Consider the following 12,592-nt stretch of genomic DNA (forward strand, 5'->3'; position numbering starts at 1 on the left):
TGTTCGCGTGTTCGAGCCCAGCTCTCCACATTGTTTTCAGTTTGGCTGGTCGTCCGCAGTAATACACATTGGCCGTATTACGGGGAGGGAAACTGAAGGGTGGGGATCGGGCGTTGTGGACAGCGACTCCTACAGGTCGGTTGGTGCGCCTGCGCAGTGGAATCAGGAAGTGCCGGGGGCAGCGTGAGCCTCCCACGCGTTACTCCTCGCCACTGAGAGATCGAGCTGCGCAGGTGAAAAGATGAGACTGCTGTTACCTCAAGTACCGGAGGGGACTTGTGCTATGTATGACTTAGTCCACATTGCAGCCGGCTTGTGGGAGGCAAGAAACAGCGTCCGTGACAGGGGAGGGTTGAATTGGATGATACGAAATTGGGATGGGAGAAAATATAGAAAAATGGGAGAAAAAGTGGATCAAAAAAAAAGATTTGTCCCACTCATGTCAACAATGAATGCTGCTCCAGATAGTCTCTTGAAGGTCATTCATTGTAACTGTACCACTGCCTGCAAGACACTTCGCTGCTCATGCAGAAAATATGGACTACCTTGTACTACTGTCTGTGGACCATGTCAACTTCATGAATGTGACAATCCACATAACAAGTTTCTCCCAGAGGATCCTGAAGATGATGATGAGTAGGCTACAATAAGTGGGTCATTTATTTTGTGTTCAACACCAAAGCCAGCTTTCTAGGTTGAATATAATAACAAATTAAAATTTTTGCCAAAATAAGCTACAGGCAGCCATTTTGATGATGCAAATGATGCATTCCTAGCAGATATATTTAGCTAGATATTTTGCTCGTTATTAATGTATAGAGGTGCCAGAATCAGTTTATAAATCCTTTAGAAATGTTTTCCCATTTGAGATACAGGCATTCTAAGCTCCCAGTCGTCATTTTGGACACCATTTTGAAAATTAAGCCTCTTCGGAAGGTGTATTTCCCTAAAACTTTAGTATGTTCCTAAGTATGTCTAGGGGTACTTGGGGTACCAGAATCAAATGACAAAATCATTTATATAATTTTTATATTGACATATATATAGCCATTTTAAGCTTGGCCAGTCGCAATTTTGGACGCCATCTTGAAAATGAAGCCTTTCTGGAAGGTGTATTTTCCTAGATTTTTAGTATGTTAGTGAGCATGCCCAGAGGTACCAGAATCAGTTGAGAAATCCTTTGCACCATTTTCTTAATTTGAGATATAGCCATTTTAATCGCCCCGGCGCCATCTGGGACGCCATCTTGGAAATTACGGCTTTCGGAGGGGTCGATTGGTCGACTTTTAGTATGTTATTTAGCACGCCCAATACTACCAGAATCCATTGAAAAACCTTTTGTATAAATTTGTTTGGGGTTAAACCATATATTGACTCGCCTAATAGCCCTGTAAACATCGTGACGCACAGTGAAAATGCCTATCTTTTTTTTATCCACTTTTTCTCCTTATTAAATTTTTTTTCTCCCATCCCAATTTCGCCTTGCCAATTCTCCCTTCCCCTGTCTCGAACGTTGCTAGACTATGCCTCCCACTGGTCGGCTGCAGTGAGGACCAAGCCTTGCATCACAGGTCCCCTCCGGTACACGAGGAGGCAGCTGTCGCATCTTTTCACCTGTACAGCGAGATCTCAGTGGCGAGGAGTAACAGGTGGGAGGCTCACGCTGCCCCCGTTACTTCCTGATTCTGCTGTACAGGCGCACCAACTGACCTGTAGGAGTCACTGTCCACAACGTCCAATCCCCACCCACCAGCTTTCCCACCCCTAACACTGCCAACTGTGTTAGTATGAACGACCAGCCAAGCTGGTAGCAACGTTGAGAGCTGGGCTCGAACCCAGCATCTCCTGCGTTAGTGGCGAGCGCCTTGCCCACTGCGCCACATAGTCGCCCAAAATCCCTATATTTTAAAGCGTGGCCCATTGACTACAAGGATGGATAAAACGGCTGCCACTGAAAGTGTTAAGAGGTTAACTTAATCAACTTATGTCGTCTGCAAATTCTATTTCTTTCTCTAAAAGTAACTAGTAGTAACTAATGGATTCAGATAAATATAGGAGAGTAAAAAGTACAATATTTACTTAATACTTGACTCATTGACCGCCTGGGGATTAGCCTCATCCTGTAGTAGCTACCGCGACCGCTGTAAACGGTGTGAGTCGCTCACCTTGTTTGCAGGGCTATAACTATTTAAATACCGTAATTCCTCTAATAGTAACACCGGCTTGTATTTGTTTCAACTGTAGCGGGTACCAGGCTTGTATTAGGAGGAGGCCTGTATAAGAGGGAGGCCTATATTTAAAAATTTCAAACGGATCATAATGAATAAATCAACATTTTGTGTCAGTTTGAACTTTGAACCCAGTAAAATGTACTGGGTTCATTTATTGAAACCAAGTAATAATAATAATGCAGGACCTGTTGCAGAGGTCTTTATTCGGCATGCAACGACACTCAATGTTTTAGCGGTACACACAGCGGTTAGTATAGCACACACACCGGAACACACACGCATCCATTGTCTCTTTAGGATCGCCGATGCGATTTGTCTCTGCGATTAACCCATCCCGTTGTCCTTCCCCCCCCAAGGGCAGCCGGGAGCAGACGGGCATCAACGTGAGCCGCGCCAGGGGACCAATCCAAGTGCTCCTGTCCGTCTTCGTCAAGGACGCCACAGCGTTAGCGATCTGTTGTTGTGCATGTTTTTCCATTGGGTTTATCTTATCGGGGGGGAAACCCTTGCGAGCACGGGGAGAACATGCAAACTCCACACAGAAAGGCCTGGGAGATACCCCACCTGGGTACCTGGCATCATGGAAACCTGGTCCCCAAGCGGGAATCGAACCCTGGACCTTCTTGCTGTGAGGCGACAGTGTTAACCACTACACCACCGTGTAGTGGTGTAGTACTGTATGAAATAGTAAACAGTGCAATTACAGGTGGTCACTGGTAATTTTAACGTTTTCGTAAGTGAAATCAAGTAACTAGCTCAGTATGCAGCTCAGTATATTAGTAACCCGGCTTGTATTAGCAGGCCGGTTTATAATTGCTTAGCTCAAGAGCGCACCCGGCCATTAATAGAGACCCGGCTTGTATTTGAGACCCGGTTACTATTAGAGGAATTACGGTATTATAGGTATAGCTATGGATCCAATACTATGGCCCATTTGACATCGAGTATCTATCGTTCAAGATGTGAAAAAGGAATCTTTTTTCCATCCATACATTCCCGTTTTATACCGTGGTGAATATAAGTATGGTTTTAGAGCGGTTTAGGGTAATTCCCGGGAGGCTAGCATTAGGCTGCAATGCATATTATACTTAATCCATTGGCATTTCGTCCCTATACACGCTACAATAAAAAATTCAAATGCATATGATCGGTATATTATGTTCCATCATGCATGCATGAAAGGGGGGGTAGTTTCTGATTAATTGATTGTCAATGACGGCATTCGTTAGTACAACAGCATACGCTGATCAGGGCGATGGCTATGAAAACAATGCACAACCAAGCTGAAATTGACATTAAATTGCGCTTACCTGTGGCCGATGACATTACAAAAAGAATATTCCAATTATTTGATTGCCATCTGCTAGATCGTATGTCCATTTGGGCCACGACATAACCCCCCACAGCATAATGAATCGGGCATCCCGAAAGCGATTCAATGCCATCGGGTAGACCCCTCGGTCCAGGCTACTCGAAAACTCCGCACGGATGAATTTCAATGATACACAGCCACATAGAGAAACAAAGGGAGTGCAACATCGGCCGCATACCAACAGATCTCAGAGTCATTCCAGATGGTTACACAGCCTCCCTGGATAATTTATGAATGGAAGTAGAGAATAAAAGAAATAACGATCGAATAGCGTATATGTGGCCAGCTGGGGGTATTGTGGGTGTGGCTCTGGCATCGGCGTGTACTTCCGCCTCGCCGGATGGCGGCTGAAACAAACACTTCTAGTTGGGAACGGGCGATGACAGCAGCATTCATTTTCCCACGCATGTTACCAGACGAGAGAGAGTGTGGTGGGTAAATACTAGGGCTGACCTTCAAAGCTTTTTTTGGCAATCGAAGCTTCGGGACCGAGCTTCGATTTTAATTCGAAGCGTCGGGGGAAAAAAATACAAAAGTTTATTAATTATAATATATGTATATATATATTATATATATATATTTTTTTTAATCTTATGTTGTGGGACTTGTACAGCACTTTGGTGAACTTTGTTGTTTTTAAATGTGCTCTATAAATAAAGTGGATTGGATTAATTAATTAAGTAGCCCCTTTCGTGACTGACGCAGCCAACAAGGTTTCACTCGGCTGCGCTGCCTGGGTGCAGTGGGGCTGCTCTCACAGCCAACGACATGACATTACATAATTATGTTGCAACCTTCGTCTATCAAGCAAACAATTATATTACATTTAATTTATAATTATATCAGACAATGCACCTACAAAAGCAGATGATTACAATTAAATTAGCCAACTTGGTAACACATTAGTCATAGCAGCATAGGCATAGCCTTATTAATGTTTTGTGTGGCGTCGCCGTCGTGTACAACGATACTTACGTTTTTTTAGGTGATTTAACAAAGTTGTCTTCTGGCATATCTGGCACTCGGCTTTTTGGGCATTGTCTTTGCATATCTTAAAGTGTAACTATTTTTTATAAACTTCGATATTATTTTTTTTGTTCGAAGCTTGTGCCATCGAACGAAGCTTAGAAGTATTTAAGACAGCCCTAGTAAATACTCAAGTGTCCTGGTGAGTAATTTAACTATAGTGTAAAGCGTTTATCATTATTGCATTGTCATGTCGCTAGGTTTAGATGCACTGTCGAGTTGTTTATACCATGTTTGGTCTTCCCCAGGGAACGACAGACTGAACAGCGACGAGGCGGGGCGTTGTGCTTGCGGGCGATACCAAGGTATCGCTCGCTCCGTTTGTGTATGGTTACACGCACAGACTGTTGGGTATAAATAGTATAGTCATACCTAGGGGTGGGACGATACATCGATCCAGATCGATATATCGATCTATTATCAATAATCAAATAGGATCGATGCAACGTAAAAAGATCGATTCATATTGCGATACTCTTATTTTGAAAATCCGCGAGTCATATCCGCCGGCGCCCAGTATTGTGGAACTCTGCGTAGCTCTGTACAGCAGAACAGAGCGTCTATTTATTATTATTTTGCGACGCGATATAAGTCTGTGCAGTTTTTTCCCCCGCAACGGGTCAAATGCATCTAACATGCTTTGCATCGTCGCTATTCCTTTATGCCCACGTCGCGTTAAATATCTAAATGAACACGGTTAGCTAAGCAGCAGGAGACGGAGAGGGGAAGGAGGAGGGGCGGGGGCATTCTACCTTTCTGTGTGTGGGGACTGGGGAGGGGCAGTGTGTGTGTGTTACTGAGGATGGACAGATAATGTTGATATTTAAACATGAATACATAAATGTATCCATGGTCATCATGCAACATAAAACAATTGTAGGAAGTTTGGGAGAGATAGGGGTTTTAGCTTGCGTGTTGTGAGTTGCAAAACATTTTACTTAAAGTTTAAAGCTCAATATATAAAAAGTGAACGGGAGGTCTATTTGTATTAAAAACAATAGATTGTTTTTCATTTAAATGTCTGGAAGAGCTCAAAAATAAAAACATCAATTGATATTTTCCTAGCCTTTTTTTTTAGTTGATCTAAATGTGACTGATTGTGTTAAATGGGCACATAATATCGCCTCATATCGATCGCAGGCACCTGAATCGAATCGTATCATGGCAGACTTTGTGATATCGGCAAATATCGTATCGTTGTCCAAAGAATCGATATCGTATCGTATTGTGATGAAACTGGTGATTCCCACCCCTAGTCATACCGTTGTGGTCCGGGTGTGGCGTTTACTACGCCGGGTGTTTCATTCAGTCATTCAAAGTGTAAGTCTAAGCTCTCTCTCGTTTGTGTCTATTGCCATGCATTCCATTGTATCGTTATGTGTGAGTGTTTTATGATAAATGTGGTGAAGCTAAATGGTGATTATAAGTGTTCGCCTTATAGTGTGCAGCAAGCAGCATTTTGAGTATATTATATTATGAATATTATGCTTGGATATTCATTGTTCCATTTCCGTGTCATAACAGGTGGTGGTCAACAGGTGGTCACTGCTTTGGCCTATCTTAGGTTAGGGTGAGCATTAGTGTGGATTCAGTCTGTCTCTTTTTATTAGATATTTTGTGACAACTATATTCGTAGTAAAGGCAACTTATTTATACCATTGTGATAACTATATTTGTATTAAAGTCAACTTATTCTTATATTACAATATTCAATAAAGATAATTATATTAAATATAATGCTTTGTCTGTCTGTTATATACCCTAAGCCTCATGGTTACATATATATACGTGGTTGGAGTTATTCGATTGGCGGACAAACACGTATATATGCGTGGACCATGCTGAATGAGTTAAAGTGGGTATTTCCTGGTTGATAATGAGATGACAGTGGCAAAAGTCAATAACAAATGTAATACTTAACAACTTACTAAAAACATGACAGCTCAAAATATTGATGCAACTCAGATTGCTAAAAAAAATATATATATATATATATATGAGGTTCACTCTGGCATGTCAATTTTGTAAACTGGTGGCAGAGAGCTGATTACCGGAGTCTAGGTGAGACTGTGTAATATTGCCCTCGTTTACACTCAATATTGATTTCAATAGAGAAAATGTATTTACACTAGAGGTGGGCATAGATTAATTTTTCTTTAATCTAAATGAATCTATCTGCAATCCTGGAGTTAATCTAGATTAATATGGCTCATTTGAAGTCGGCTGAAGGCATTCAAAATATGTGTGTTCTACCTAGGGATGGGTATCGTTAGGATTTTATCGATACTACTACTACTCTTATCGATACTGCTTAACGGTTCGGTACTTTATCGACATTGCTTTATTATTTATAACTTTATAAATAAATATTATTTCTTCAGCAACAGCAGCAGCAATGTTCTTTTATATAACTTTATAAATAAATATAATAAATACAAATATAATTTCTTCAGCAACAGCAGCAACAATGTTTTAAACGTGTCTGAATTATAGACTTTTTATAATAAACAAATGTAAGATAAAAAAAAAAAAAAATACACACTGAATGATTAGTTGTTACCTAAAGCCCTTGGACTCCACTGTAGAGAAGGGGTGCAGGCCTTTGACAACAAACTGGGTCACAGCCCTGTGACACTCGTATTATCTCGGGATAACAGTCCGGCGTTAACGCAGCACGTTAACGGCCCAGCTCTAATTCACACACACGTATGTATAAACATTAAAGATGTTGCAGGACAGAGAGGGAGGTGTTGCTCACTTGGCAGTCCTGAAGCGCTGACACAGTTTCTCCACCAGAGACTCAGTCTGTCTTTCCTTAGTGATGTATGAGAAAAGCTGCCTGAAACACAAATCACAAAAAGGAAACAAAAAAAGGTATTCAACACAGAGCTTTGCCATTTGATTCAGCACTCCTTCTCATACAGCTGCCTGAAACAAAAACATATATACAAACAAATATATCAAAACACTGAGGTTCTTAAAAACCAAAGTCACGATTTGTTCCCAGCCTGACCAAGTGCCAACAGGGGGTGGATAAGTGGCTTAGAGGACAGACAGTGTGTGGTGGTAGACAAACACAGAAATAAAACAAACACAAAACTCACTTCATGATGACATTGAAGTCTTCTTCGCTCATGCCCCTCTCTGGATCAGACAGTCGACTGATGATGTCTGGGAGTAGGTTGTAGACTGCATTGTTGTCCTGAAGAGTTTTAGACCAATCAAAGACGAGAATGAGACACCACTTCATAATTTAACCCTAATAATTTGCAGACCGTTCATGCATGTATGCAACATGGTATGCACCGTCTTTTGTATATCTCAGTTTCGTTGCACTGCGTTTGAGGTCCTGTGGTCTTTGTGCCACGTGTCAGTATATAAGTGGGTTGTGGATGATTGTGTTTGGTGAATGAAGTGATTGTGATTCAGGGCAACAGTGGGTGTTTACCTTCCTGGCCAACTCGTTGAAGAAGTTGAGGGCGAGGCTAGCTATGTGCGGCTGGGGGTCGACGAGCAGCACGGCCACCTCGCTGACATGACCTTTGACCTTGAGCACATCTTTAAGCACCAACTGGGTCAGCACAGTCACTGCCATCTGCCTCACAGACGGAACATCGTCACTCAACCTGGGAGAGAGGACGGGGAGATGTATGGTACGCTGCAGGTGACTACTTAGGACACAATCTTTTGACACCCGTTAGTAGTTCGAGTCCCAGACTCCCCGTGCAGCGTTTACGTAAAGACCAGATTAGGAGGTGGGCTATGAAACAATACAGCAGTCACTGCCTCACAATGACGTTAAGACGGGGTATGGTAGGACCACCCAATGACATTCTGATTCCCCATTTAGATTTACGAGCTCACAACACGGTACAAAAGAAAGTCATTAACTGTAGTCATAGAACACGACTAATGGCAGAGGATGAGACACTTTGCGTTGGCCTGCTTATGGTGGCCAGCTTGGTACTTTTATCTAAAGGAAAAAAAAATTCCATACGCCAAAGCAGAGGCTTACAACAATGAGGGGGTAATTAATTCGTAATGCCCTTATCAGGAGGCTCCAGAGAAGCCTGCGTGAGGGAAATGAACACGGTGGAGGTGTGCGTGAGGGAGAGAATTTAGAAAACACTATGAAATGCTTATCAGGTGAGAAAAACCAGCAGATACTGTAAAAAAGCACAGAATGTTCTATACGTCTGAAACACCTCAGTGTGAGCTTAAGCGACTATTATAATTAAAACAATGTGCCATTAAATACAGATGAAAAATAGCCAGCTGCCATTCAACATCCAAATGGGGTATGTATGGCAATGCAGGAGCAAGCATTTTAGATGAACTTCTCTTCCAACAATGTAGCGCCTTGCAGGACCTCTGACACCTGAAATTATCCCATCCTGCCCACCCAGTCACTGTATAATTAAAAACACTAAGTGGATTTGGACACAATCTGTAAGAACATCAAAAAACCCACTAGTAATTAAGCTGTACTGTGCCCTTAAGTCACCCATGCTTGAAGCAGTCTATGGCTCCACGGCAGTTCAGGAGGGGGTGTGTGGTAGGAGGGCCTCAAAGAGACACGTTGCCATGGCAACAACAGCAGCCATCAGAGGGAGATCAGCATTTGCGAACACCAATCTCAAAAAAGAAAGTTTGTACCCCATTAAAAAGTTGTGATTGAAGGGAGAACTTTTCCCATCATATGGCTCGGTGAAGCATTGTGACAGGTGCAACACTCGAGTGCCTGAGAGAACAACATCTTCACATGGGTGGGGGAATCTGGACAGGGGTGACTAGAGTGTACAAGCTTGGGGGCATATTTGCTGAAATGAACCCATTATCTACAATACACCCACTCAGCTGGGCTGTCGCGCATAGCTTGTTCCATTAAATCATCAGGGGAAGAAAAATAAATAAATGGGCAATGGGTTTTATGATAATTTGCAACCGAGCCAATTAACCTGGCATTGAATCCATCTCGGAAAACACAAAGCGGATATGATTACACGTGGGGAAAAAGACTACTCGTTAGATGCGCCATTAGGCATATAGTGGAATATAAATCTCCACCCGACGACCAACATGAAACAACAACTTTCCCCATCTTGGGGGCGTAGAGGGTTTGTATGGGCAGCTACTGTGAGGAGGGTTTGAACCAGTGTGTTGTTACCTGGCATAGAGGTTCTGTGTCCAGGGCTGCAGGATGTTGGGGAAGCGGATGGTGAGGTCTCCCAGGACGATGATGGCGTTAGCCCTGACCACAGGGAGACTGGAGCGCTCCAGCACGGTGAACAGCAGACGGATGTGCTCCTCGCACACAGACGGGCTGACGAGCACGAGGACAAAGGACACACGCTCAGAGCCCATCAAGTCATTATAATCTGCATCAAGACTTCCCCAATAGTAGATGGGCAGAGAGGGCTACTACACTTAATAATCAAACATATTGGTGGTTTCAATTTAAAAAGTAAATGCCGTTTCAAAAGGCCTTTCCACTCCACCGAGCTATATTTCTTAGCATCTTTACCTGATCATCATGTACTGAGAGAGAGCCAGGCAGGCGGCAGTGGCGAGGTGTGGGTGGGAGTAGCGTCCTGGTGCGCTGCACACTCTCACCAGCAGGGGCAGGAATGCAGATAACAGGTTCTCCTCTAAAAACAGATGGAATAGGTTGATCCTATACATGTTAACACTTCCAGTGCCGTTCACGTAGAACTACGTTTCTGTCGTCCGATCGTTGAGTGCCGGAAACGTAGATCTACGTTTCTGTCACGGTATTTCTTTTATTATCTATTGCCATTCATAATTCAGCAGGGCACCTTGTGCATACTGTTCTGAGTGTGTCTGAGCTGGCAGACGGTATTATACCGCCCTCCAACGCCTTTGGCCAGTAATGCACCCGGTTAGAAACCGGTTGGTTTCTTTTCTCTACCGTGCTGCGGTGTGGGGGCGGGTCCTAAACACTCCGGCAAAACACACGCTTCTAGGGATGGTTTGGATTACTGACCCAGCCCGCCCGTTGAAGTGCAATGTCCAACAACGTCGTTGACAGGATCGCTGTGGATAACTGGAATGGCGATGAGATTATTGGATTATTTTTTTTGCATTACTTCAGAGACCAGGTAAGGACACCATATGAAACCTTGCGTTGATCTGATATTTATTTCTACTGTGATTGAAGCCATCTGTGTTATAGCTGTTTGGCTGTATGCCGTTGGGTTGCAGGAGGAGGGGGGGGGGGGGGGGGGGGGGCGCTCCGGTCTAAGCCACATTGCATGCGTGCACGACAAAGGATAATAGTGGTGATCTAGCGTTGATTTCAGGAAGATCCGATAATCAGGCGAAAAATGACGTGTTTAGTGTATTACACAAAAACGCTGTTTTCGTGTCTTTTCCCTGGAATTGCTCAGAAGCGGCCGGACTATGTTCATATTCAAAACGGAAATGTACGGATGAAAAAATTATCCGTTTTTTTGCCACGTTGACCAGAAGCAGCTCAATGAGACTCTACGGCGTTATTAGACCCATAGCTATACTATAAAATATAGGTTTAGGTCTACAAAGTACAACTACGTTTACATGGGGTTAATGGACAGCACGGAAGTGGTCACTTCCCGGAAGGGGCGTGGCACTCAATGTGTTAATGATGGGTTTTCTGGGTAGTTGCAAAAGGACAGTACTGGCAACTTACCGGCAAGCAATTCTGTCTCGCAGATCTTTCTGATCAGTTCGGCCTCCGTATCCTCAGCAGAGGCGCCCATCAACCCAAGCTCCTCCTCCACAGCACTGTCATTGGCTGCTTGCTGTTGGGATATCATATGCACAATCTCAATACAGAATACATTTCTTTACCATACAAACTTCAGACAGCTCAAAACAAATTAACGAGAGTAGTCCTTAAGCTACCTCCACGCACTCACCTAGGGCCAACTTTCTTTAGGCAACTAAACTGGCTTCCGGTCAATAAAAGGGTAATTCACATCAAATTAGGTCTCACACACAAGATGGTTCAAAATACAGGTCCGAAATATCTATCTAATTATTTTAATCGATTCCGTGACAATCATTCATACTCCACTAGAAGGAGCAGTATGGATTTTATTCTGCCCAAAATTTAACTCCCTAATGGGCACAAATACTTTATATTCTGCAGCACTGGAGTGGAACAAGCTTCCAGTGGCCCTGAAAAACATCGAAGAGGGGGGGAGTTTTAGACGTGCCACAAAGAAATGGCTAGCCAGTGAAGTATAGAATAGCCACGTCTAGGAAGGAGAGGGTAGGGAGTGTTTTTATGGGGTTGCTATATGTTTTATTATGATGATCTATGTTTTATTACGATGCTCTGTTTTATTATGATGCTCTATGTTTTATGATGTCTGTCCATGTCCAAAATCAGGGACCATGATGGAAATAAGTGTGCTTGCACTCATGTTTTTATCCCTTGGATGCTGTCTTTTACTCCACAATAAAAATCAATCAACCAATCAAGCATCACAATGTAAAACTGTACAGATGATTCTCCTATTGTTCTCTCCCTGGGTGTTTAGTTGAACTGGTGGTGTGGCTACTGCTGTTAATACTGTAGATAAATCTATAACAGATTTATCTACAGTATTATCAAATTTGTTACTCAGTCTTCAAACTTTAGTGTTTTAAAAAAAATGTTGCACCATTGTTGACAGAATCTGGCTATGGGGCGACAATAATGTGGTCAAGAGGCATGGTTTCCATCTTTAGCCTTTGGCGTGGTTTATTCATTCACATGTTAAACAGCAGGGTCTCCTCTCTCTGAGAGGCAGGTGGGAAAGAGGTAGAGGGGGAGGAGGCATCTCTTTAAATACTCGCCACCTGGTGGTATCATGAGTGGCTCCGCCTAGAGCGCCCTCTAGTGGAAACAGTTATATATGCAGTTAGACAGTTACTTGCAATCCTACATAGAACCTCTAACAAAGATGATCTGTGTGCT

General features: G+C 43.1%; 1 protein-coding gene across 1 annotated transcript in view; it reads right to left on the reverse strand.

Annotated features, from left to right (window-relative positions):
* ncapd2 (non-SMC condensin I complex, subunit D2) overlaps positions 1–12,592 on the reverse strand; it is a 122,713-nt gene that overhangs the window by 18,579 nt on the left and 91,542 nt on the right. Inside the window, exons 23-28 of the mRNA XM_084336989.1 lie at positions 11,318–11,429; positions 10,154–10,277; positions 9,797–9,952; positions 8,078–8,255; positions 7,734–7,831; positions 7,388–7,468 (exon numbers count right to left, since the gene is read on the reverse strand). Of these exons, the coding sequence (XP_084193115.1) occupies positions 7,388–7,468; positions 7,734–7,831; positions 8,078–8,255; positions 9,797–9,952; positions 10,154–10,277; positions 11,318–11,429 (749 nt within the window). The remainder of the gene's footprint in view (positions 1–7,387; positions 7,469–7,733; positions 7,832–8,077; positions 8,256–9,796; positions 9,953–10,153; positions 10,278–11,317; positions 11,430–12,592) is intronic.

Source organism: Notolepis coatsorum, assembly GCF_963971535.1.
Source record: "Notolepis coatsorum genome assembly, chromosome: 19".
NCBI classification, from domain to species: domain Eukaryota; kingdom Metazoa; phylum Chordata; class Actinopteri; order Aulopiformes; family Paralepididae; genus Notolepis; species Notolepis coatsorum.